The sequence below is a fragment of the Alosa pseudoharengus genome, unplaced genomic scaffold, assembly GCF_046254945.1.
Source record: "Alosa pseudoharengus isolate Yale_2024_CS ecotype anadromous, Long Island Sound unplaced genomic scaffold, YU_APseudo_1.1 YU_APseudo_1.1_scf_13, whole genome shotgun sequence".
Classification (NCBI taxonomy): Eukaryota; Metazoa; Chordata; class Actinopteri; order Clupeiformes; family Clupeidae; genus Alosa; species Alosa pseudoharengus.
The window spans coordinates 4,082,760-4,108,171 of NW_027468598.1; the positions used below are offsets into that span (position 1 = coordinate 4,082,760).

At 36.9% G+C, this 25,412-nt stretch overlaps 1 protein-coding gene across 1 annotated transcript in view; it reads right to left on the reverse strand.

The window, feature by feature from the left end:
• Window positions 1-25,412, reverse strand: part of map4k1 (mitogen-activated protein kinase kinase kinase kinase 1) — a 58,762-nt gene continuing 33,350 nt past the window's right edge. Inside the window, exons 28-32 of the mRNA XM_076281844.1 lie at window positions 7,751-7,928; window positions 7,574-7,642; window positions 1,759-1,851; window positions 1,480-1,606; window positions 1-1,333 (exon numbers count right to left, since the gene is read on the reverse strand). Coding sequence (XP_076137959.1) covers window positions 1,237-1,333; window positions 1,480-1,606; window positions 1,759-1,851; window positions 7,574-7,642; window positions 7,751-7,928 — 564 coding nt within the window. The 3' untranslated portion in view covers window positions 1-1,236. The remainder of the gene's footprint in view (window positions 1,334-1,479; window positions 1,607-1,758; window positions 1,852-7,573; window positions 7,643-7,750; window positions 7,929-25,412) is intronic.

The window sequence follows — 25,412 nt, forward strand, 5'->3', positions numbered from 1 at the left end:
TTCAGAGCATCAGATTTGTTTATTTGTGTCATGTCAAAAGCAACGTTCAATTTTCTTTGCCTATTAATGACAAGAAAGTAATGACTACTTTCACTTCAGCAAGTCATCCACTTACCTGTGCCTGACTTTTGATATTTGTTTGTGATATCTGCACAAATTTTTTAAGTATGTTTTAAGTGGAGTAGTTACTGTTCAGCAAATTAAGAGGCACAGTGTACACTCTTAAAACGAATATGTTGTCCCTATCTGGACACAGAGATGCAAGTTGTGTTGTTTTCAACGCAAGTTATGTTATTTCAACACATATTGTGTAACAAATATAAAAAGGAAACAACACAAACTGTGTTGTCCCTATCTGGACACAGATATGTATTAAAAACAACGCAAGTTGTGTTGTTTTCAACACATTTGTTTTAAGAGTGTATGGTTTCTGCAGACTAGTGAAGTCACTGTTTATGCTGCACTTACAAATGTGCATACATCTGCCCCTCAGTGTAGTAACCAATGTAGGAGTAGTTTTCATATCCTACGGTTCCTGTTTGGCTGGTATGACACTGCTACATGAAGAGGCTCAACACTGGTTATATAGTAGAGGTCTTGGAAAAATGAACATTGCACAGTGACTGGTGTAAATACAGAGAGGAACTATCAGGGCTTCATGAAAATAGTACTGGTCATGACAGTTGGTAGAATTTCTGGACAAGTACTGTAGATGGTATTGATGAGGTTTAACTTGTAGTGGGGCATTGCCTTCAAACATTTGAGGCAAAATGTTTCCATCTAGCCAATTACTGCATGAAGATGGAAATGTTTATAGTGTTCTTGTGGGCATTTCCGAGGGCATAGGATGTGTCTTTTTCTTCCTGTGGTACCACAAAAACTCAGCGTCTCCTCACTGATAAACAACCTCTCCAACTCCAGATAAATTCAGATATCCACCAGAAGCAGTCCAAGTACATACTAGCCAGAACAAGTCCCTTCATTGCCTCTTACAGCTGCATGTTAGTAAGAGTGCACAGGGAGACATATATCATAGGATACTCCATACATTACTATACTTTGGTTGACACTAGACAAAGATGGTACACGTGGTTCGTGGGGGATCCTTAAGGCAGCAGATGTGTTCAGTCCCTTGGGTGTATATAGTTCAGTGAGATTATTATAATATCCCAGTTTATGTAAAAGTTCAACATGAGGGAGATTCCTCCATGATTCCACTTGTATGCAACAAACACCTCAAGGTACGGGAATGAAGCGCTCAGCAATTTCCAGAATATACAGGTTGCAGTGACCAGAGTGGTCCTCGGTAGGTCTTGTTTCCAACACAACCATTCTAAGGGGGGAAAGTATTTAACCAAAGTTACTTCAAACAATTCAAATGTTTTGTGCAATGTACATTTAGCAACTTTTTTTCAAGTGCATCAGCGGACTTGTTGCTTAGTTATCATTACTGTGTGTATTCAATATGCACACACATACTTGTCTGACCCAACAAGGCGATAGGTCCTCCTACGGTCTGTGGTCTCCTGAAGAATCTCAGAAAAGTTCTCTCCTCTCCGCTGCCAGCCATGCCGCCACAAGGCCAGCAAAGTACCTTCAAAGTACACTAAGCCACAGAGCAAGAGAGAATGAAGGCTGATAGACTGTGACTGATTAATTATTGTTTGCACTAACACTACAAAGTTCAGATAGACATTAAGAGATAAACATGTTAGAGAATATCAAGGAAAGTTAGAGGATGTTGATGCTTAATCTTACCAATTGCTTCCACACTCAAGTGAAAGGACACCTCAGACTGTAACCTCCTCTGACTCCTCACAGAGCCTTCCAGGTTCACAAAATAAGCCGAGCCTGTCAAGAGAGGTACAGTTAAAGCAGCACTAAATAAGATTTGCCCTCAGGGTTCTACCCGAACACAGAAAGTTGCTAGGTCAGTAATCGCATAGAGGGCCGCTCAGACAATGGCAGAAGTGCTGTTCATCATGTTATGAGGTTATGTGCCATCAAAATGATTTTGGAAACATTAAGTTAAAGGAACACGCCACCCAAAATCAGTAGTAATATATGTTCTTACCTTAACTTTCACGAGTTGAGTCATACCTCTCCCGCGCCGGTAGGTGCACTCAAATGCTCTGTCGCGCGGCGCGAATGTGTTAGCATGTTGCTATGCTAGCGGGCTCTGCCGTGGCCGTAGAGAGGAACATAGCAGTAATCAAACACCTCCACGTTTTCCCTACTTAAATACAGTTGCACGAGTAGTTGATAAAAATGTGTACGTCACACAACATGAAACGTGGCGATTTTCCAAGCGAATAAACAGGAGAACTACAATGTGTGGCGCAATAGCACTTGGGAGTACTTTGACCTAGCGTGGTAATATTATTAACACCTAATTGTAGATCCTATCCACCACAGAGTTTAGAATCCATGCTGGATCGACCCTCAGCCTCTCCCTCCCCTCTAAGCGAGAGAGAGGCACACACACTAGAGATGCGCTGATGGGCTATTATTTCAACCATAACTGCATAGCAAAACTTATCATCCATCAGCACCAAAGTTTGTTGACCAATTTTCAAAACCGCACCGCCCACCATCCGTTGGTTGTTTTAATGTAGGCTATATGGGTGATGCAGCGCTGCTGACGTGAGGCTAGAAAGCCCTTGCCTGTTCTAGAAAGACTGATCTAATGCAGCAAATATATTAAAAGGCTAAATTCGTACATTGGCTAGGCCTATCCCCAGAATATCAGCAGCAAACTCAGTCTCTGTCGCGCAAAACAGTCTCCAAATAAAACGCACATCGGCCTGTTGCCTATTCTGCCAGCTTGTGACAATATATCGTCCAAAATAGTGTTGCACGGTGTATCGATACTAAAAAGGTATCACGATGCCTTCACGCAAAAAACGATACGATTTCCGACGTTTTTAGAATCGATACTTTATTAAAATAATAACGGTCTGTGTGAACTGCTGCTCTCACTGCTCCTTGCACGCACACGCATCTAGGCAAGTGGGCGTGTCAAGCAGGCAGCTCTGAGTGAGTGAGTGCGCAGCAACGTCAACATAGTTCTTTGCTGACAGTCCTCGGCCTTGTGGATAAAACAAAAGGTGATGTGAAATCTGGAACTATTTCGGATACATCGCGAATAGTGAAGGCAAGCCATCAGGTACACAGAGGCCCGTTTGTAAAATATGTTTCAAAGTCATTTAAAAGCAGTATGCTACGCATGGAACTTGGCTAAACACCTCGCAGACATATCCCAACATTCAAAGTTCAAAGAACGACAGGTTAACAAATATGCTATAGAAAACACAACTACATGGTTAGTGCCAAGTTCTTCTCTTCTGTTTTGTGAAAGTGAAACGAGTAAAGCGAACCTTCCTTCATCAATGAATTTTGACGAGACATAACGAGCTGTATTCATTTTGACGAGACATAACGAGCTGTAATCATAGGGTGCTAACGTGATGAAAGCGCAATGTTCACGCCAGAATAACATTACCAACCCTACCAAACAAAATATTTTATGTTCGGTCAGTACTACTGGTAATATTTGTCATGGCATGTAGACTGCAATTTGTTCAATAATTATTGCCCAGATGTAGGATAGGCTACCCGAAAGGCGCTAATTAAAGCCCACAGCATACCATCAAAGCGTGTTGAGTCCTAATAATAATAGCGGCTTATTGTTACGTGGTAGTAAATCATGTTATCAAAGAAATAGACGTAATGTAATGCACACAGATATATTGCAACAGGTATGGTGTAAGCCTATCTGACGAAGACATGAGTGGTTGGAACGTCGTACTTGTACACTGGGCGCAAAGAAGACTATCCTCACATTTTTCCCTTTGCAACTGTCAAAGAAATCACATGAACACGGGAAGGCCTAGGGTAGCCTATACTGTACATCAGATGGCCTAAAGATTAGGCCCCTCTGCATAGCATTCAGTGATTTGCATGCAGTAATTTCAACACTGACCTTGATCTAGCCTAGTTTGGCTATTTAATGCTACGTTATTGCCAAAACACAACACAACAAATGAACTATAACAAGGACTTAATCACACAAAGTAGGCCTACTATTTTACTGACTATAAAAAATAATAATTATGTAGGAAGTTTAGAAGGTTAGAACCCAGAATTGACCTTCACACTACAAAAGTGCACCGAATTCAACACAAATGACTCAATACACTTGGAGGAGGTATGAGTCCTTTCTTTTCCAGATATCTTAGGATTTCGCCGTAGTATCATTTCAGTATCGAGCATCGTGATATTTATGGCAGGTATCGTATCGAAGTCATACTTTTGGTATCGTGACAACACTAGTCCAAAATGCTTGATTGCATTGCATTCTCCACATTTTTAGCTAAATTTTCATGTACCACATCAGCATTTTTGTTCAGTGAATCTTTTGTAAATTGCTTTACAATTACCGTCGGGCCTATAGGCCTATTGCCTGGCTTGCCTCAGCTTCGGTCACGTCCTTTTACAATTTTATCATTGTAATAAAAAACGCAATTTGCCACATAATTTCAGCATGCTCCTGGCCTACTAATTAATGCCTATTGTACTTTATTTTTTGCAAAAAGAAAGAAATCCTTGATAAAATAACAAGTCATTCACATTATAGGCTACTTTACACACTGTTATGTCAGGTTGACTGACAAGCCTGTTCTGAAGACTCCCATTCATTTTGACTGCACGCGTCTTTTTCAGACAGACATCGCAATTCATTTTATAGCAGGCCATGGGACAAATATCCATTCATTCTGAAAGTCCACCGCACAACAGTGCAACGTGCATGTTCACATTTTTAGTAACAACCGCCAAACTTGCTTGCTTGCCTTACACAAAGTTTTTTTTCTTACCTTCTTTTTCCGCTGTGAATGTTATTGAGTTTGTAGAAGTTTTAGCTCTTACGTTCTGAACATCTCGCACTGCCATCGCCCGATGTCATTTCTGAGTCATATCACTCTCTGTCTCTCTTTTAAATGCCTATTCCCTGAATGGTAGGCTACAATTATGTGTTTTATATATAGGCTAATATCTAAACAAAATAACCCAGGCAGTCTCATCTAGGATATAACACAGGTTGAAGTCAACGTCAAGTTGGTTCTATTTAGGGAGGTGAATGTGTGTAAACATCTGTAGATGACTCAGAAATGACATCGGAAGACAAGGAGTGAATAGTGGCAAGAGGCAAGCCGAAGTCTGCTGACAAGGGCCCGACGGTAATTGTAAAGCAATTTACAAAAGATTCACTGAACAAAAATGCTGATGTGGTACATGAAAATTTAGCTAAAAATGTGGAGAATGCAATGCAATCAAGCATTTTGGACGATATATTGTCACAAGCTGGCAGAATAGGCAACAGACCGATGTGTGTTTTATTTGGAGACTGTTTTGCGCGACAGAGACTGAGTTTGCTGCTGATATTCTGGGGATAGGCTACAACATAGCCAATGTACGACTTTAGCCTTTTAATATATTTGCTGCATTAGATCAGTCTTTCTAGAACAGGCAAGGGCTTTCTAGCCTCACGTCAGCAGCGCTGCATCACCCATATAGCCTACATTAAAACAACCAGCGGATGGTGGGCGGGTGCGGTTTTGAAAATTGGTCCAAAAACTTTGGTGCTGATGGATGGCTGATGGATGATAAGTTTTGCTATGCAGTTATGGTTGAAATAATAGCCCATCAGTGCATCTCTAGTGTGTGTGCCTTTCTCTCGCTCAGAGGGGAGGGAGAGGCTGAGGGTCGATCCAGCATGGATTCTAAACTCTGTGGTGGATAGGATCTACAATTAGGTGTTAATAATATTACCACGCTAGGTCGAAGTACTCCCAAGTGCTATTGCGCCACACATTGTAGTTCTCCTGTTTATTCGCTTGGAAAATCTCCACGTTTCATGTTGTGTGACGTACACATTTTTATCAACTACTCGTGCAACTGTATTTAAGTAGGGAAAACGTGGAGGTGTTTGATTACTGCTATGTTCCTCTCTCTACGGCCACGGCAGAGCCCGCTAGCATAGCAACATGCTAACACATTCGCGCCGCGCGACAGAGCGTTTGAGTGCACCTACCGGCGCGGGAGAGGTATGACTCAACTCGTGAAAGTTAAGGTAAGAACATATATTACTACTGATTTTGGGTGGCGTGTTCCTTTAAGGTAAAAAATAGGGCTGTCAAACGAAACATTTTTAACTGATTAATCTCATATTTTAAAATGAATTCATCTAAATTAGATTAATCATGATTAAAAAGTAAATTCTCCCTAAAGACAAGCTTCTTAAATGGCATATTAAATACAACATATATCACAAAATTAACAAGAAAATTAATTTCAAGGAAATTACTAGTGCATGAAAATGCAAAACATATATGAACATAAAATCCAAAACAAACTTTTATTTGAAAACAGTTTTGGGCAGAGGAAACAGTTGGTAACAACTGACAGTTGAAATGGCTGAACAGTTAAATAGTTGAGTAGTTTAATCTATTTCAATAATTTTACAACGTTTCTAAGATGTCAGTATATTTTTTTACACCTCCACCTTTTTTTCTCCATAAAAGAGACCTGCATGTAACATCACAGCATGTGGTTAAAATCCTTAAATTTACAGACCTGTTTTGGTTTAATTTTTTTGGCAAAAAACATCACTCTTAACAGCCGCCAGTCTTTGAGAAGACGTGCAATATCCACTGGAATTTTGTTTCTTTCTATTACACCTGCCAGGGAATCCGTCTTATGTGGCTAAGCTGCTGCCTAGCAGGTAAAACATGTTTAAATGGCTATAGCCTATGTTTAAAACAATTTGTTAGCTAGAAATGATGCCACATGTCTACATTCGATGCTATTTAAGCCACTTCGAAAGTTTGTTTAGATCCTGTGATTATACCGTCATGGAAACAAAACGTCACACTTCGGTACTCTATTATATTTATGTCCCTCCTCTGTGTCTTGGTGCCCTACGCACAGTGCGTGATGCGTGTGGTGGTAGCGGCAGCACTGATCAGTGTGCTTACATCAGGCAACTTTTTAAACTGAAACTTTTCGCCTACAAGCTCCTCGCGGTTCCTCTCTATCTTCAGCTAACTCCATGGACAGTAAAATAAACTCTCAGGCTTGCGGCTTCAGGTTTTGCAGCTTCCGGTACATGACATCAGCCCATCACAAAGGAAATAGGTAAACACAATGCATTAATTGCATTACTATTTTGTAACGTGTTATGTATTTCAAAATGAATCGCAGTGATTAACGTGTTAATTTTGACAGTGTATTTAAAGGGTGCCTTTAAAGGGTTAAACATTTAAACATTTAACATTTACATTTATTCATTTAGCGGTTCACTCATGGTATATGGTAGTATTGTCACGTTACCAGGTAGCCTATTCTCACAGTTTTGGAGTACTTCATTCCAGTACAGCCCTTCACAGATAGCACCAAAGCACAAACACACAAGACACCTGCAGTTTTTCACTGACTTCTGCAGTAATGTGTACTGTAGCTGCTTCCTACTATTACATCAGTATTAACAGTCACGATCAGAAACAAGAAAACTTACTATCAATGAGCACAAGTAGTGTGCTTATGTCCAGCTGGATAACTTGCACTGTATCTGCACAGCAGGCCTCTGTGAATTTCAGAACCACACACACGCACACACATAGAAATACCATTGTGGACATGACATCAACAAACTCTGTCTTCGTAGAGTGAGAGAATCTACTATGATTGTTACCTAGACCTGTGCCAGTAAACCAGGAAGTATTAGAGTTGAGGTTGATGGTGTTTAGTTGAACAGGCTGGTCTGGACTGTTACCCTTGGTTACTCCAATGCAAACAAGTGGGTATTCCTGATCTGGTACCACCACCATCTCAAACACCCTCAAAGGAGTAGGCAGTGGGAAATCAAATGTCTGTGAAATATAAATCATGCCAAATAACATTAAAAAGTTGGAGGGAACCACAAGAGTAGTAAATAAAATCATATGGGTGTGATATTCATTCAAAATTGCTACAGTATATGTGTCCATTTAACATTAAGAAATTAACCAGAAAAAGCAACAAAATATGAAGGAATAACCATTTTTATGTAGGCCTATATCATAAATTCCAATGAGTTGTCCAGATATCTACTTAAGTTCACATGCTAAAATCAAAAGGCGATAGTAAGTCTCTATAGCAAAAATGCAGGACAAAATACAGGTACCATCAGGCCAGTTAAACATGGGCAGTTTTGACAGCAATATCTCCTCACACCATGCGTGCATGCACATTATTGCAGAAGTGTTAAATGGCGTGCTAAATGAACGGCGAAATGAATGGCGTGCTAACGTGAACAAGGCACAAAGTGGCTAGGGCTAGTGAAAGGTTTGGCTAAAGCCAACAAAAAAATGTTCCACCAATACCTTTAAACTGAATGCATCAGACAATGCGGTAATCAAATGCATCCACGTTTTCCCTACTTAAATACAGTTGCACGAGTGGTTGATAAAAATGTGTAAGGTCACACAACATGAAACGTGGCGATTTTCCAAGCGAATAAACAGGAGAACTACAATGTGTGGCGCAATAGCACTTGGGAGTACTTCGACCTAGCGTGGTAATATTATTAACACCTAATTGTAGATCCTATCCACCACAGAGTTTAGAATCCATGCTTGATCGACCCCTCAGCCTCCCCCTCCCCTCTGAGCGAGAGAGTGAGAGGCACACACACTAGAGATGCGCGGATGGGCTATTATTTCAACCGTGACTGCATAGCAAAACTTATCCATCCGCCATCCATCCGCACCAACGTTTTTGGACCAATTTTCAAAGCCGCACCCACCCACCATCTGCTGGTTGTTTTAATGTATATGGGTGATGAGCCGCTGCTGACGTGAGGCTAGAAAGCTCTTGCCTGTTCTAGAAAGACTGATCCAATGCAGCAAATATATTAAAAGGCTAAAGTCCTACATTGGCTATGTTGTAGCCTATCCCCAGAATTTCAGCAGCAAACTCAGTCTCTGTCTCGCAAAACAGTCTCTGTAAACATCTCGTAGATGAGACTTCCTGGGTTATTTTGTTTCAATATTATATAAAAAAACACATAGTAATTGTAGCCTACCATTCAGGGAATAGGCATTTAAAAGAGAGACAGATTATGGAGTGATATGACTCAGAAATGACATCGGGCGATGGCAGTGCGAGATGTTCAGAAACCTAAGAGCTAAAACTTCTACAAGCTCAATAACATCCACAGCGGAAAAAAGAAGGTAAGAAAAATAGTCGGAAAACTTAGATGTGTAAGGCAAGCAAGCAAGTTTGGCGGTTGTCACTAAAAATGTGAACACGCACGTTGCTGTGCGGTGGACTTTCGGAATGAATGGAGTCGGCGTTTCTTTAATTTTGAGGCGCCATATAGTTTGTCCGATCGGCCAGCTGGTATAATAGGAATTGCGCTGTCTGTCTGAAAAAGACGCGCTCTCTTCCCATCAGTGTTGGTCAAGTTACTTGGAAAAAGTAATTAGTTACTGATTACTGATTACTTATCCAAGAAAGTAATCTAGTTACTTTACTGATTACTTATTTTCAAAAGTAATTAGTTACTTTACTATTTACTGTACTTAGTTACTTTACAAAAACACACTAGCTATACACAACCTGAATACGCTTTTTTAAAACTTGGTTTTATTAGTTTCAATCTTAACTTTTTGGTGTGTATACTCCTTCATTCGAATAGATGTAAATAAATGGTGATGGTGCCCAAAGCAGAACTGTCAGTTTAAAATATTTCTTAAGAAATACTACTAATTTGATGCAGTTTAACTCATTTATAAATGGTGCGCTGTCACTTTAAGAGCATCTATACAACTCTCATAATGATCAGCTCAATTCAAATATAAGCCTATGGCTAGTCCACAAACTCCACATTTGGCACTATATTAGCAATAGTCATGATAATAAGTTGGTATAAACAGCTAGCTAGACATTTTCTGTTTGCAATTAAAAGTGATAGCCTATATGAGCCTGGTAGCACCTATCTGAGTGGAATGTGTTTCAATCGGCATAGGCTACTGTGCTTCATGTAAATGCTTAGTTTAAGGCAGTGGTTCCCAAACTTTTCCTTTCATTCCCTACTTTGATCAGGGGGGCCTTTTCGAGCCCCATCTGTCCTTCATTGCTCTAAGAAAGTGGTAGGTCAAGCTTAAAATTGTCAAATGTATTGAAATAATGACAAGTTCTAAATATATCCTCTTCAGCAGAGTTAAAATCAGCTGGTGCTGCAGATATAATAATAAATAAATACATAATGTGCCATTTTAAATTAAACACACATATTTCTGTTTTCCAGCAACATATTAGGAAGCATAAGCCAATATTTTACAGCATTGTACAATATATTCAATGAAATACCAACATGCTGCATTCAATGGATCCATAATCCAGTCATACTGAGCACTGCTGGTTGGGAAATATTTTTAAAATAAACTTTGCAGGGATGTGATGTAGGCCTACTGTTTAATACATGGGATCACAAGAGTGGCTCCCGAAGCAGACGTTTCAGCGATTTCATTCAGATTCTCAAAGGCATACTGTTGCGATCGAGGCGCCTGTCCCATACCTCAAGTTTTTTGGTGAATGCAGTAATCTTATCTGCTAGGTGAGGTAGGTGATTGTCTTTGCCTTGTAACTGGATATTTAACTCATTGAGCTTTCCAAATATATCGCAAAGATAGGCCAGCTTTAAGAAATGTTCATTAGTGAACGTGCTTGCAGATTCAAACATGCGCTCACGCTGCCTTGACATGAGCGCTTCCCTATGAATAACACAGTGCGTCCATTGCGCATCGGGTGCTACCTGGGCCTAGGCTACAGATAAAAAAATAAATTAAAAAAAACTCCTGTTTTTCGCGCCCCACCTGGCATGTCTCCGCGAACCAGTAGAGAAACGCTGGTTTAAGGGAAACGAATTATTGAAGACTTCAACACTCACCAGCCCCATTAATGCAATTACCACATTATATTTTCCAAATCACAGTGAATGCAGCCAGAATATTATAATGCCCTGGCTTCTGTTATAACGGGCCAGTAGGCTACAGGGAACCCGCAACGTCCTCTATTTTCACCTGTTGCTGAAGCCGTCATGTCGGGATCTGGGGGTGTCTCAATGAGTTTCACATTTCTGTGCCGGCTTGCTAGGTGCTTGCTCAGATTTGAGGTGGAATTTTTCGCTGTAGACAACATGTTTCTTCCCACGAAGAGTGTACAGCGTTAATGTTTTTTTCGTAATGTCTGAACTGCAATGAATTAAATGCTCCATGTTCGCTCTCTCCTGCACTCCATGTCTTGCACACGTGTGTTTGTTTACATCTATATCATGCAGCTATAGCCTACATCATTGTCATGAGTTAGTCTCACAAAATCCATATGGCAAAATCCCAAATTATTTTACTGCCTATGACAAAATCACGGTTTAGTAACGCAGTAACGCAGGCTGCTTGCAGGAAAGTAAAGTAATCTAATTACTATTTTTAGAGTGCATGAAAATGCACTCTACTGTTCTTCCTAGGCTTCTTCTTATTAGAGTGCATGAAAATGCACTCTACTGTTCTTCCTAGGCTTCTTCTTATTATTATTATTATAGTGCATGAAAATGCACTATATTGTTCTTCCAAGTCTTCTTATTAGAGTGCATGAAAATGCACTCTACTGTTCTTCCTAGGCTTCTTCTTCTTCTTATTACAGTGCATGAAAATGCACTGTACTGTTATTCCAAGGCATTTTATTAGAGTGCATGAAAATGCACTCTACTGTTCTTCCTAGGCTTCTTCTTCTTCTTCTTCTTCTTCTTATTATTATTATTACAGTGCATGAAAATGCACTGTACTGTTATTCCAAGGCTTTTTACAGTGCATGAAAATGCACTGTACTGTTCTTCCTAGGCTTCTTATTACAGTGCATGAAAATGCACTGTACTGTTCTTCCTAGGCTTCTTATTACAGTGCATGAAAATGCACTGTACTGTTCTTCCTAGGCTTCTTATTCGTCTTCTTCTAACGCACTTAATGCAGCTTCAACCGTTTAACGTAGAAACTTCATTCAAACTATGTTACGTAGGTCTTACTTAGGACATGGGTGCTTTGTATTTTTCAGCTTTGTAACTTTTATACTTTTTAAACTATTAATTAAAAACTGTTCAAAATTTCCCCATAGACTTAACATGGACTGATGACATCACAATAGAGCCGTTAAGCAATTAGAATCCTATGGCAGGTGTTCGGGCCAGCTGCATTAACTGCCAGTCTCAGGCTTTAAGCATACAAACTGGCCCTATTAAGACTACACATCCTGTTCAACTGCTTCCTCTGTCAAAAACTGTTTCAAAATAAAAGTCCTCACTACAATATTTCACTGTTAAACAATTTAACCCTTTAAACTACTGAACTTTTTAACTGTTTAGCCATTGTAACTGTTACTTGTCATCAACTATGACTCCTACCCACTGTAGCTAGTTAGCATGGTTAACATAGTTAGCATGCTAGCATGTTAGCATGTTAGCATGCTAGTTAGCATTTTTAGCAAAACTGCTAAAAATGATTAGCTAAGTTAGCTAAGTCACATGGTTAGCATAGTTAGCATGCTAACATGTTAGCATGCTAGTTAGCATTTTTTGCAAAACTGCTAAAAATGATTAGCTAAGTTAGCTAAGTCACATGGTTAACATAGTTAGCATGCTAACATTTTAGCATGCTAGTTAGCATTTTTTGCAAAACTGCTAAAAATAATTAGCTAAGTTAGCTAAGTCACATGGTTAGCATAGTTAGCATGTTAGCATGTTAGCATGCTAGTTAGCATAACTGTTAAAAATGTTTAGTGAAGTTAGCTAAGTCACATGGTTAATATAATTAGCATGTTAGCATGCTAATTAACATAGTTATCATAACTAATAACAATGATTAGCTAGGTTAGCTAAGTCATATGGTTAGCATAGTTAACATTTTAACATTGTTAGCATGCTAGTTAGCATGGTTACTTGGTTAACATTATTATCTTTGTTAACATAGTTAGCATAACTGCTAGCAAACATTGGAGCCATTCCAACTGTTAGTTATCGTCAACTATCTGCCTAAATAATTTAACCATTTCAATTATCAACCTATTTAACTGTTCAGTCATTCCAACTATAGTAAACCTTATCTACCAAGCAAATAATTTAACCATATGAACTCATCATATTTTTGCATTTTCATGCACTGTATTTCCTTCAGGAAATGCTTTTCTAGTTACAGTGCATGAAAATGCACTGTACTGTTCTTCCTAGGCTTCTTCTTATTACAGTGCATGAAAATGCACTGTACTGTTCTTCCTAGGCTTCTTCTTATTACAGTGCATGAAAATGCACTGTACTGTTCTTCCTAGGCTTCTTCTTATTACAGTGCATGAAAATGCACTGTACTGTTCTTCCTAGGCTTCTTATTACAGTGCATGAAAATGCACTGTACTGTTATTCCAAGGCATTTTATTATTATTATTATTATTATTATTATTCTTCTTCTAACGCACTTAATGCAGCTTCAACCGTTTAACGTAGAAACTTCATTCAAACTATGTTACGTAGGTCTTACTTAGGACATGTGAGCTTTGTATTTTTCAACTTTGTAACTTTTATACTTTTTAAACTATTAATTAAAAACTAATCAAAATTTCCCCATTGACTTAACATTATGATTATGACATCACAATACGGCCGTTAAGCAATTAGAATCCTATGGCAGGTGTTCGGGCCACCTGTTTCAACTGCCAGTCTCAGGCTTTAAGCATACAAACTGGCCCTATTAAGACTACACATCCTGTTCAACTGCTTCCTCTGCCAAAAACTGTTTCAAAATAAAAGTCCTCACTACAATATTTCACTGTTAAACAATATAACCCTTTAAACTACTGAACTTTTTAACTGTTCAGCCATTGTAACTGTTACTTGTCATCAACTATGACTCCTACCCACTGTAGCTAGTTAGCATGGTTAGCATGGTTAGCATGCTAGCATGTTAGCATGCTAGTTAGCATTTTTTATAAAACTGCTAAAAATGATTAGCTAAGTTAGCTAAGTCACATGGTTAGCATAGTTAGCATGCTAGCATGTTAACATGCTAGTTAGCATTTTTTACAAAACTGCTAAAAATGATTAGCTAAGTTAGCTAAGTCACATGGTTAGCAAAGTTAGCATGCTAGCATGTTAGCATGCTAGTTAGCATTTTTTGCAAAACTGCTAAAAATGATTAGCTAAGTTAGCTAAGTCACGTGGTTAGCATAGTTAGCATGCTAACATGTTAGCATGCTAGTTAGCATTTTTTATGAAACTGCTAAAAATGATCAGCTAAGTTAGCTAAGTCACGTGGTTAGCATAGTTAGCATGCTAACATGTTAGCATGCTAGTTAGCATTTTTTACAAAACTGCTAAAAATGATCAACTAAGTTAGCTAAGTCACATAGTTAGCATAGTTAGCATGCTAGCATGCTAGCATGCTAGTTAGCATTTTTTAAAAACTGCTAAAAATGATTAGCTAAGTTAGCTAAGTCACATAGTTAGCATAGTTAGCATGTTAGCATAACTGCTAAAAATGATTAGTGAAGTTAGCTAAGTCATATGGTTAGCATAGTTAACATTTTAACATTGTTAGCATGCTAGTTAGCATAGTAACTTGGTTAACATTATTATCTTTGTTAACATAGTTAGCATAACTACTAGCAAAAATTGGAGCCATTCCAACTGTTAGTTATCGTCAACTATCTGCCTAAATAATTTAACCATTTCAATTATCAACCTATTTAACTGTTCAGTCATTCCAACTATATTAAACCTTATCTACCAAGCAAATAATTTAACCATATGAACTCATCATATTTTTGCATTTTCATGCACTGTATTTCCTTCAGGAAATGCTTTTCTAGTTCTTATTATTCCTCTTCTTCTAACGCAGTTAATGCAGCTTCAACCGTTTAACGTAGAAACTTCATTCAAACATTGACGCGTAGGTCTTAATTAGGACATGTGGGCTTTGTATTTTTCAACTTTGTAACTTTTATACTTTTTAAACTATTAATTAAAAACTATCAAAATTTTCCCATTGACTTAACATTGCCCTTTATGACATCACAGCAATTAGAATCTTATGGCAGGTGTTCAGGCCAGCTGGCCCAACTGCCATTCTCAGGCTTTAAGCATACAAACTGGCCCTATTAAGACTACACATCCTGTTCAACTGCTTCCTCTGCCAAAAACTGTTTCAAAATAAAAGTCCTCACTACAATATTTCACTGTTAAACAATTTAACCCTTTAAACTACTGAACTTTTTAACTGTTCAGCCATTGTAACTGTTACTTGTCATCAACTATGACTCCTACCCACTGTAGCTAGTTAGCATGGTTAGCATAGTTAGCATGTTAGCATGCTAACATGTTAGCATGCTAGTTAGCATTTTTTGCAAAACTGCTAAAAATGATTAGCTAAGTTAGCTAAGTCACATGGTTAGCATAGTTAGCATGCTAGCATGTTAGCATGCTAGTTAGCATTTTTTACAAAACTGCTAAAAATGATTGGCTAAGTTAGCTAAGTCACATGGTTAGCATAGTTAGCATGCTAGCATGTTAGCATGCTAGTTAGCATTTTTTGCAAAACTGCTAAAAATGATTAGCTAAGTTAGCTAAGTCAAATGGTTAGCATAGTTAGCATGCTAGCATGTTAGCATGCTAGTTAGCATTTTTAGTAAAACTGCAAAAAATGATTAGCTAAGTTAGCTAAGTCACATGGTTAGCATAGTTAGCATGCTAGCATGTTAGCATGCTAGTTAGCATTTTTTGCAAAACTGCTAAAAATGATTAGCTAAGTTAGCTAAGTCACATGGTTAGCATAGTTAGCATGCTAGCATGTTAGCATGCTAGTTAGCATTTTTTTACAAAACTGCTAAAAATGATTAGCTAAGTTAGCTAAGTAACATGGTTAGCATAGTTAGCATGCTAGCATGTTAGCATGCTAGTTAGCATTTTTTGCAAAACTGCTAAAAATGATAAGCTAAGTTAGCTAAGTAAAATGGTTAGCATAGTTAGCATGTTAGCATTGCTAACAGGCTAGTTAGCATAACTACTAAAAATGAAAACATTAGCTAAGTTAACTAAGTTAAGTATTATCCACTTATTTAACCGTCCAGTCATTCCAACTATATTAAACCTCATCTACCTAGCAAATAATTAAACCTTTTAAACTATCCACCTATTTAACTGTTCAGTCATTCCAACTATATTAAACCTCATCTACCTAGGTCAGTCATTCCAACTATATTAAACCTCATCTACCTATCAAATAATTTAACCTTTTCAACCATCCACCTATTTAACTGTTCAGTCATTCTAACTATATTAAACCTCATCTACCTAGCAACCAATATAGTTTGTTTTTACTCTGTATGATATTTTACATCATATTTTTTGCATTTTCATGCACTGTATTTCCTTCAGGAAATGCTTTTCTAGTTCTTATTATTCCTCTTCTTCTAACGCAGTTAATGCAGCTTCAACCGTTTAACGTAGAAACTTCATTCAAACATTGACGCGTAGGTCTTAATTAGGACATGTGGGCTTTGTATTTTTCAACTTTGTAACTTTTATACTTTTTAAACTATTAATTAAAAACTATCAACATTTTCCCATTGACTTAACATTGCCCTTTATGACATCACAGCAATTAGAATCTTATGGCAGGTGTTCAGGCCAGCTGGCCCAACTGCCATTCTCAGGCTTTAAGCATACAAACTGGCCCTATTAAGACTACACATCCTGTTCAACTGCTTCCTCTGCCAAAAACTGTTTCAAAATAAAAGTCCTCATTACAATATTTCACTGTTAAACAATTTAACCCTTTAAACTACTGAACTTTTTAACTGTTCAGCCATTGTAACTGTTACTTGTCATCAACTATGACTCCTACCCGCTGTAGCTAGTTAGCTAAGTTAGCTAAGTAACTTGGTTAGCATAGTTAGCATGCTAGCATGTTAGCATGCTAGTTAGCATGCTAGTTAGCATTTTTAGCAAAACTGCTAAAAACGATTAGCTAAGTTAGCTAAGTCACATGGTTAGCATAGTTAGCATGCTAGCATGTTAGCATGCTAGTTAGCATTTTTAGCAAAACTGCTAAAAACAATTAGCTAAGTTAGCTAAGTCACATGGTTAGCATAGTTAGCATGCTAGCATGTTAACATGCTAGTTAGCATTTTTAGCAAAACTGCTAAAAATGATTAACTAAGTTAGCTAAGTAACATGGTTAGCATAGTTAGCATGCTAACATGTTAGTTAGCATAGTTAGCAAAACTGCTAAAAATTATTAGCTAGGTTAGCTAAGTCACATGGTTAACATAACTACTAAAAATGAAAACATTAGCTAAGTTAACTAAGTTAAGTATTATCCACCTATTTAACCGTTCAATCATTCCAACTATATTAAACCTTATCTACCAAGCAAATCATTTAACCATATAAACTATCCACCTATTTAACTGTTCAGTCACTCCAACTATATTAAACCTCATCTACCTAGCAACCAATATAGTTTGTTTTTACTCTGTATGATATTTTACATCATATTTTTTGCATTTTCATGCACTGTATTTCCTTCAGGAAATGCTTTTCTAGTTCTTATTATTCCTCTTCTTCTAACGCAGTTAATGCAGCTTCAACCGTTTAACGTAGAAACTTCATTCAAACATTGACGCGTAGGTCTTAATTAGGACATGTGGGCTTTGTATTTTTCAACTTTGTAACTTTTATACTTTTTAAACTATTAATTAAAAACTATCAAAATTTTCCCATTGACTTAACATTGCCCTTTATGACATCACAGCAATTAGAATCTTATGGCAGGTGTTCAGGCCAGCTGGCCCAACTGCCATTCTCAGGCTTTAAGCATACAAACTGGCCCTATTAAGACTACACATCCTGTTCAACTGCTTCCTCTGCCAAAAACTGTTTCAAAATAAAAGTCCTCACTACAATATTTCACTGTTAAACAATTTAACCCTTTAAACTACTGAACTTTTTAACTGTTCAGCCATTGTAACTGTTACTTGTCATCAACTATGACTCCTACCCACTGTAGCTAGTTAGCTAAGTTAGCTAAGTAACTTGGTTAGCATAGTTAGCATGCTAGCATGTTAGCATGCTAGTTAGCATTTTTAGCAAAACTGCTAAAATGATTAGCTAAGTTAGCTAAGTCACATGGTTAGCATAGTTAGCATGCTAGCATGTTAGCATGCTAGTTAGCATTTTTAGCAAAACTGCTAAAAATGATTAGCTAAGTTAGCTAAGTCACATGGTTAGCATAGTTAGCATGCTAACATGTTAGCATGCTAGTTAGCATTTTTAGCAAAACTGCTAAAAATGATTAGCTAAGTTAGCTAAGTCACATGGTTAGCATAGTTAGCATGCTAGCATGTTAGCATGCTAGTTAGCATTTTTTACAAAACTGCTAAAAATGATTAGCTCAGTTAGCTAAGTCACATGGTTAGCATAGTTAGCATGCTAGCATGTTAGCATGCTAGTTAGCATTTTTTACAAAACTGCTAAAAATGATTAGCTAAGTTAGCTAAGTCACATGGTTAGCATAGTTAGCATGCTAGCATTGCTAACATGCTAGTTAGCATAACTACTAAAAATGAAAACATTAGCTAAGTTAACTAAGTTAAGTATTATCCACCTATTTAACCGTTCAATCATTCCAACTATATTAAACCTTATCTACCAAGCAAATCATTTAACTGTATAAACTATCCACCTATTTAACTGTTCAGTCATTCCAACTATATTAAACCTCATCTACCTAGCAACCAATATAGTTTATATAGTATATATTTTTTGCATTTTCATGCACTGTATTTCCTTCAGGAAATGCTTTTCTAGTTACAGTGCATGAAAATGCACTGTACTGTTCTTCCTAGGCTTCTTATTACAGTGCATGAAAATGCACTGTACTGTTATTCCAAGGCATTTTATTAGAGTGCATGAAAATGCACTCTACTGTTCTTCCTAGGCTTCTTCTTCTTATTATTATTATTCTTCTTCTTCTAACGCAGTTAATGCAGCTTCAACCGTTTAACGTAGAAACTTCATTCAAACTGCGTTGCGTAGGTCTTACTTATGACATGTGGGCTTTGTATTTTTCATCTTTGTAACTTTTATACTTTTTAAACTATTAATTAAAAACTACTCAAAATTTCCCCATAGACTTAACATGGGCTGATGACATCACAATGGACTAATTAACTTGATTTGCACCTGGTATCATCTTCCAGCTGCTCATCTAGGCCCCATCAAAGAATCAGTTCAACTGATTGCACCTGTATAAACTGCTTTCTACTGAACTAGACAAACTCTCTTTGTCTCTCCATTCTACAAGGATATAAGACACATTTCATCCAACTTTCTATCCATTCATCCTCTTCAAACCATTCACTCATCCACCCATTAAACTATCCATCAACATCCATTAAACAATCTGCCTATCAACATCCATTCAACTTTCTGTCTATCAACATCCATTACACTATCTACATTTAACTTTTAAACTATATACTCTGTCTGAGGCTTTAAGCATACAATAAATATGGCTCTATTAAGACTGCCGTTAAGCAATTAGAATCCTAGGCCAGGTGGCCAGGCCACCAGCATCAACTGCCAGTCTCAGGCTTTAAGCATACAAACTGGCCCTATTAAGACTACACATCCTGTTCAACTGCTTCCTCTGCCAAAAACTGTTTCAAAATAAAAGTCCTCACTACAATATTTCACTGTTAAACAATTTAACCCTTTAAACTACTGAACTTTTTAACTGTTCAGCCATTGTAACTGTTACTTGTCATCAACTATGACTCCTACCCACTGTCGCTAGTTAGCATGGTTAGCATAGTTAGCATGTTAGCATGTTAGCATGCTAGTTAGCATTTTTTGCAAAACTGCTAAAAATGATTAGCTAGGTTAGCTAAGTCACATGGTTAGCATAGTTAGCATGCTAACATGTTAGCATGCTAGTTAGCATTTTTTATAAAACTGCTAAAAATGATTAGCTAAGTTAGCTAAGTCATATGGTTAGCATAGTTAGCATGCTAGCATGTTAGCATGCTAGTTAGCATTTTTTGCAAAACTACTAAAAATGATTAGCTAAGTTAGCTAAGTCACATGGTTAGCATAGTTAGCATGCTAGCATGTTAGCATGCTAGTTAGCATGCTAGTTAGCATTTTTAGCAAAACTGTTAAAAATTATTAGCTAAGTTAGCTAAGTCACATGGTTAGCATAGTTAGCATGCTAGCATGTTATCATGCTAATTAGCATAGTTAGCAAAACTGCTAAAAATGATTAGCTAGATTAGCTAAGTCACATGGTTAACATAGTTAGCATGTTAGCATTGCTAACTACTAAAAATGCATTAGCTAAGTTAACTAAGTTAAGTATTGTCCACCTATTTAACCGTTCAATCATTCCAACTATATTAAACCTTATCTTCCAAGCAAATCATTTAACCATATAAACTATCCACCTATTTAACTGTTCAGTCACTCCAACTATATTAAACCTCATCTACCTAGCAACTAATATAGTTTGTTTTTACTCTGTATGATATTTTACATCATATTTTTTGCATTTTCATGCACTGTATTTCCTTCAGGAAATGCTTTTCTAGTTCTTCTTCTAACGCAATTAATGCAGCTTCAACCGCTTAACGTAGAAACTTCATTCAAACTATGTTACGTAGGTCTTACTTAGGACATGGGTGCTTTGTATTTTTCAGCTTTGTAACTTTTATACTTTTTAAACTATTAATTAAAAACAGTTCAAAATTTCCCCATAGACTTAACATGGGCTGATGACATCACAATAGAGCCGTTAAGCAATTAGAATCCTATGGCAGGTGTTCGGGCCAGCTGCATCAACTGCCAGTCTCAGGCTTTAAGCATACAAACTGGCCCTATTAAGACTACACATCCTGTTCAACTGCTTCCTCTGCCAAAAACTGTTTCAAAATAAAAGTCCTCACTACAATATTTCACTGTTAAACAATTTAACCCTTTAAACTACTGAACTTTTATCTGTTCAGCCATTGTAACTGTTACTTGTCATCAACTATGACTCCTACCCACTGTAGCTAGTTAGCTAAGATAGCTAAGTAACTTGGTTAGCATAGTTAGCATGCTAGCATGTTAGCATGCTAGTTAGCATGCTAGTTAGCATTTTTAGCAAAACTGTTAAAAACGATTAGCTAAGTTAGCTAAGTCACATGGTTAGCATAGTTAGCATGCTAACATGTTAGCATGCTAGTTAGCATTTTTTGCAAAACTGCTAAAAATGATTAGCTAAGTTAGCTAAGTCACATGGTTAGCATAGTTAGCATGCTAACATGTTAGCATGCTAGTTAGCATTTTTTGCAAAACTGCTAAAAATGATTAGCTAAGTTAGCTAAGTCATATGGTTAGCATAGTTAGCATGCTAGCATGTTAGCATGCTAGTTAGCATTTTTTAGCAAAACTGCTAAAAATGATTAGCTAAGTTAGCTAAGTCACATGGTTAGCATGTTAGCATGTTAGCATGTTAGCATGCTAGTTAGCATTACTGTTAAAAATGATAAGCGAAGTTAGCTAAGTCACATGGTTAACATAATTAGCATGTTAGCATGTTAATTAGCATAGTTATCATAACTAATAAAAATTATTAGCTAGGTTAGCTAAGTCATATGGTTAGCATAGTTAACATTTTAATATTGTTAGCATGCTAGTTAGCATAGTTACTTGGTTACCATTATTATCTTTAACATAGTTAGCATAACTACTAGCAAACATTGGAGCCATTCCAACTGTTAGTTATCGTCAACTATCTGCCTAAATAATTTAACCATTTCAATTATCAACCTATTTAACTGTTCAGTCATTCCAACTATAGTAAACCTTATCTACCAAGCAAATAATTTAACCATATGAACTCATCATATTTTTGCATTTTCATGCACTGTATTTCCTTCAGGAAATGCTTTTCTAGTTATTATTATTATTATTATTATTATTCTAACGCACTTAATGCAGCTTCAACCGTTTAACGTAGAAACTTCATTCAAACTATGTTACGTAGGTCTTACTTAGGACATGTGAGCCTTGTATTTTTCAACTTTGTAACTTTTATACTTTTTAAACTATTAATTAAAAACTAATCAATTTCCCCATTGACTTAACATTATGATTATGACATCACAATACGGCCGTTAAGCAATTAGAATCCTATGGCAGGTGTTCGGGCCACCTGTTTCAACTGCCAGTCTCAGGCTTTAAGCATACAAGCTGGCCCTATTAAGACTACACATCCTGTTCAACTGCTTCCTCTGCCAAAAACTGTTTCAAAATAAAAGTCCTCACTACAATATTTCACTGTTAAACAATTTAACCCTTTAAACTACTGAACTTTTTAACTGTTCAGCCATTGTAACTGTTACTTGTCATCAACTATGACTCCTACCCACTGTAGCTAGTTAGCTAAGTTAGCTAAGTAACTTGGTTAGCATAGTTAGCATGCTAACATGTTAGCATGCTAGTTAGCATTTTTTGCAAAACTGCTGAAAATGAGTAGCTAAGTTAGCTAGGTCACATGGTTAGCATAGTTAGCATGCTAGCATGTTAGCATGCTAGTTAGCATTTTTTGCAAAACTGCTAAAAATGATTAGCTAAGTTAGCTAAGTCACGTGGTTAGCATAGTTAGCATGCTAACATGTTAGCATGCTAGTTAGCATTTTTTGCAAAACTGCTGAAAATGATTAGCTAAGTTAGCTAAGTCACATGGTTAGCATAGTTAGCATGTTAGCATGCTAGTTAGCATTTTTTGCAAAACTGCTAAAAATGATTAGCTAAGTTAGCTAAGTCACATGGTTAGCATAGTTAGCATGCTAGCATGTTAACATGCTAGTTAGCATTTTTTGCAAAACTGCTCCTAAAAATGATTAGCGAAGTTAGCTAAGTCACATGGTTAACATAGTTAGCATGTTAACATGCTAATTAGCATAGTTATCATAACTAATACAAATGATTAGCTAGGTTAGCTAAGTCATATGGTTAACATAGTTAACATTTTAACATTGTTAGCATCCTAGTTAGCATAGTTACTTGGTTAACATTATTATCTTTAACATAGTTAGCATAACTACTAGCAAACATTGGAGCCATTCCAACTGTTAGTTATCGTCAACTATCTGCCTAAATAATTTAACCATTTCAATGATCGATCAATCTATTTAACTGTTCAGTCATTCCAACTATAGTAAACCTTATCTACCAAGCAAATAATTTAACCATATGAACTCATCATATTTTTGCATTTTCATGCACTGTATTTCCTTCAGGAAATGCTTTTCTAGTTATTCTTCTTCTTCTTCTAACGCAGTTAATGCAGCTTCAACCGTTTAACGTAGAAACTTCATTCAAACTGCGTTGCGTAGGTCTTACTTATGACATGTGGGCTTTGTATTTTTCATCTTTGTAACTTTTATACTTTTTAAACTATTAATTAAAAACTGCTCAAAATTTCCCCATAGACTTAACATGGGCTGATGACATCACAATGGACTAATTAACTTGATTTGCACCTGGTATCATCTTCCAGCTGCTCATCTAGGCCCCATCAAAGAATCAGTTCAACTGATTGCACCTGTATCAACTGCTTTCTACTGAACTAGACCAACTCTCTCTGTCTCTCCATTCTACAAGGATATAAGACACATTTCCCTTCAACTTTCTATCCATTCATCCTCTTCAAACCATTCACTCATCCACCCATTAAACTATCCATCAACATCCATTAAACAATCTGCCTATCAACATCCATTCAACTTTTTGTCTATCAACATCCATTACACTATCTACATTTAACTTTTAAACTATATACTCTGTCTCAGGCTTTAAGCATACAATATGGCTCTATTAAGACTGCCGTTAAGCAATTAGAATCCTAGGCCAGGTGGCCAGGCCACCTGCACCCGATCAGTTTCTCAGGCTAACCTTTTACACTATCCACCTATTTGACTGTTCAGTCAGTCCAACTATATTAAACCTCATCTACCTAGTTCAGTCATTCCAACTATATTAAACCTCATCTACCTAGCAAATAATTTAACCTTTTACACTATCCACCTATTTAACCGTTCAGTCATTCCAACTATATTAAACCTCATCTACCTAGTTCAGTCATTCCAACTATATTAAACCTCATCTACCTAGTTGTCATTCCAACTATATTAAACCTCATCTACCTAGCAAATAATTTAACCATTTGAATCCTATGGCAGGTGTTCAGGCCACCTGGATCTCAACTGCCATTCTCAGGCTTTAAGCATACAAACTGGCCCTATTAAGACTACACATCCTGTTCAACTGCTTCCTCTGCCAAAAACTGTTTCAAAATAAAAGTCCTCACTACAATATTTCACTGTTAAACAATTTAACCCTTTAAACTACTGAACTTTTTAACTGTTCAGCCATTGTAACTGTTACTTGTCATCAACTATGACTCCTACCCACTGTAGCTAGTTAGCTAAGTTAGCTAAGTAACTTTGTTAGCATAGTTAGCATGCTAGCATGCTAGTTAGCATGCTAATTAGCATTTTTAGCAAAACTGCTAAAAATGATTAGCTAAGTTAGCTAAGTCACATGGTTAGTATAGTTAGCATGCTAACATGTTAGCATGCTAGTTAGCATTTTTAGCAAAACTGCTAAAAATGATTAGCTAAGTTCACTAAGTCACATGGTTAGCATAGTTAGCATGCTAACATGTTAGCATGCTAGTTAGCTTTTTACAAAACTGCTAAAAATGATTAGCTAAGTTAGCTAAGTCACATGGTTAGCATAGTTAGCATGCTAACATGTTAGCATGCTAGTTAGCATTTTTTGCAAAACTGCTAAAAATGATTAGCTAAGTTAGCTAAGTCACATGGTTAGCATAGTTAGCATGCTAACATGTTAGCATGCTAGTTAGCATTTTTTGTAAAACTGTTAAAAATGATTAGCTAAGTTAGCTAAGTCACATGGTTAGCATAGTTAGCATGCTAACATGTTAGCATGCTAGTTAGCATTTTTAGCAAAACTGCTAAAAATTATTAGCTAAGTTAGCTAAGTAGTATGGTTAACATAGTTAACATGCTAGTTAGCATAGTTAGCATAACTGCTAAAAATGATTAGCTAGGTTAGCTAAGTAACATGGTTAATATAGTTAGCATGTTAGCATGCTAATTAGAATAGTTAGCATACCTACTAAAAATGATTAGCTAAGTTAGCTAAGTCACATGGTTAGCATACTTAACATGTTAGCATGCTAGTTAGCATAACTACTAAATATGAA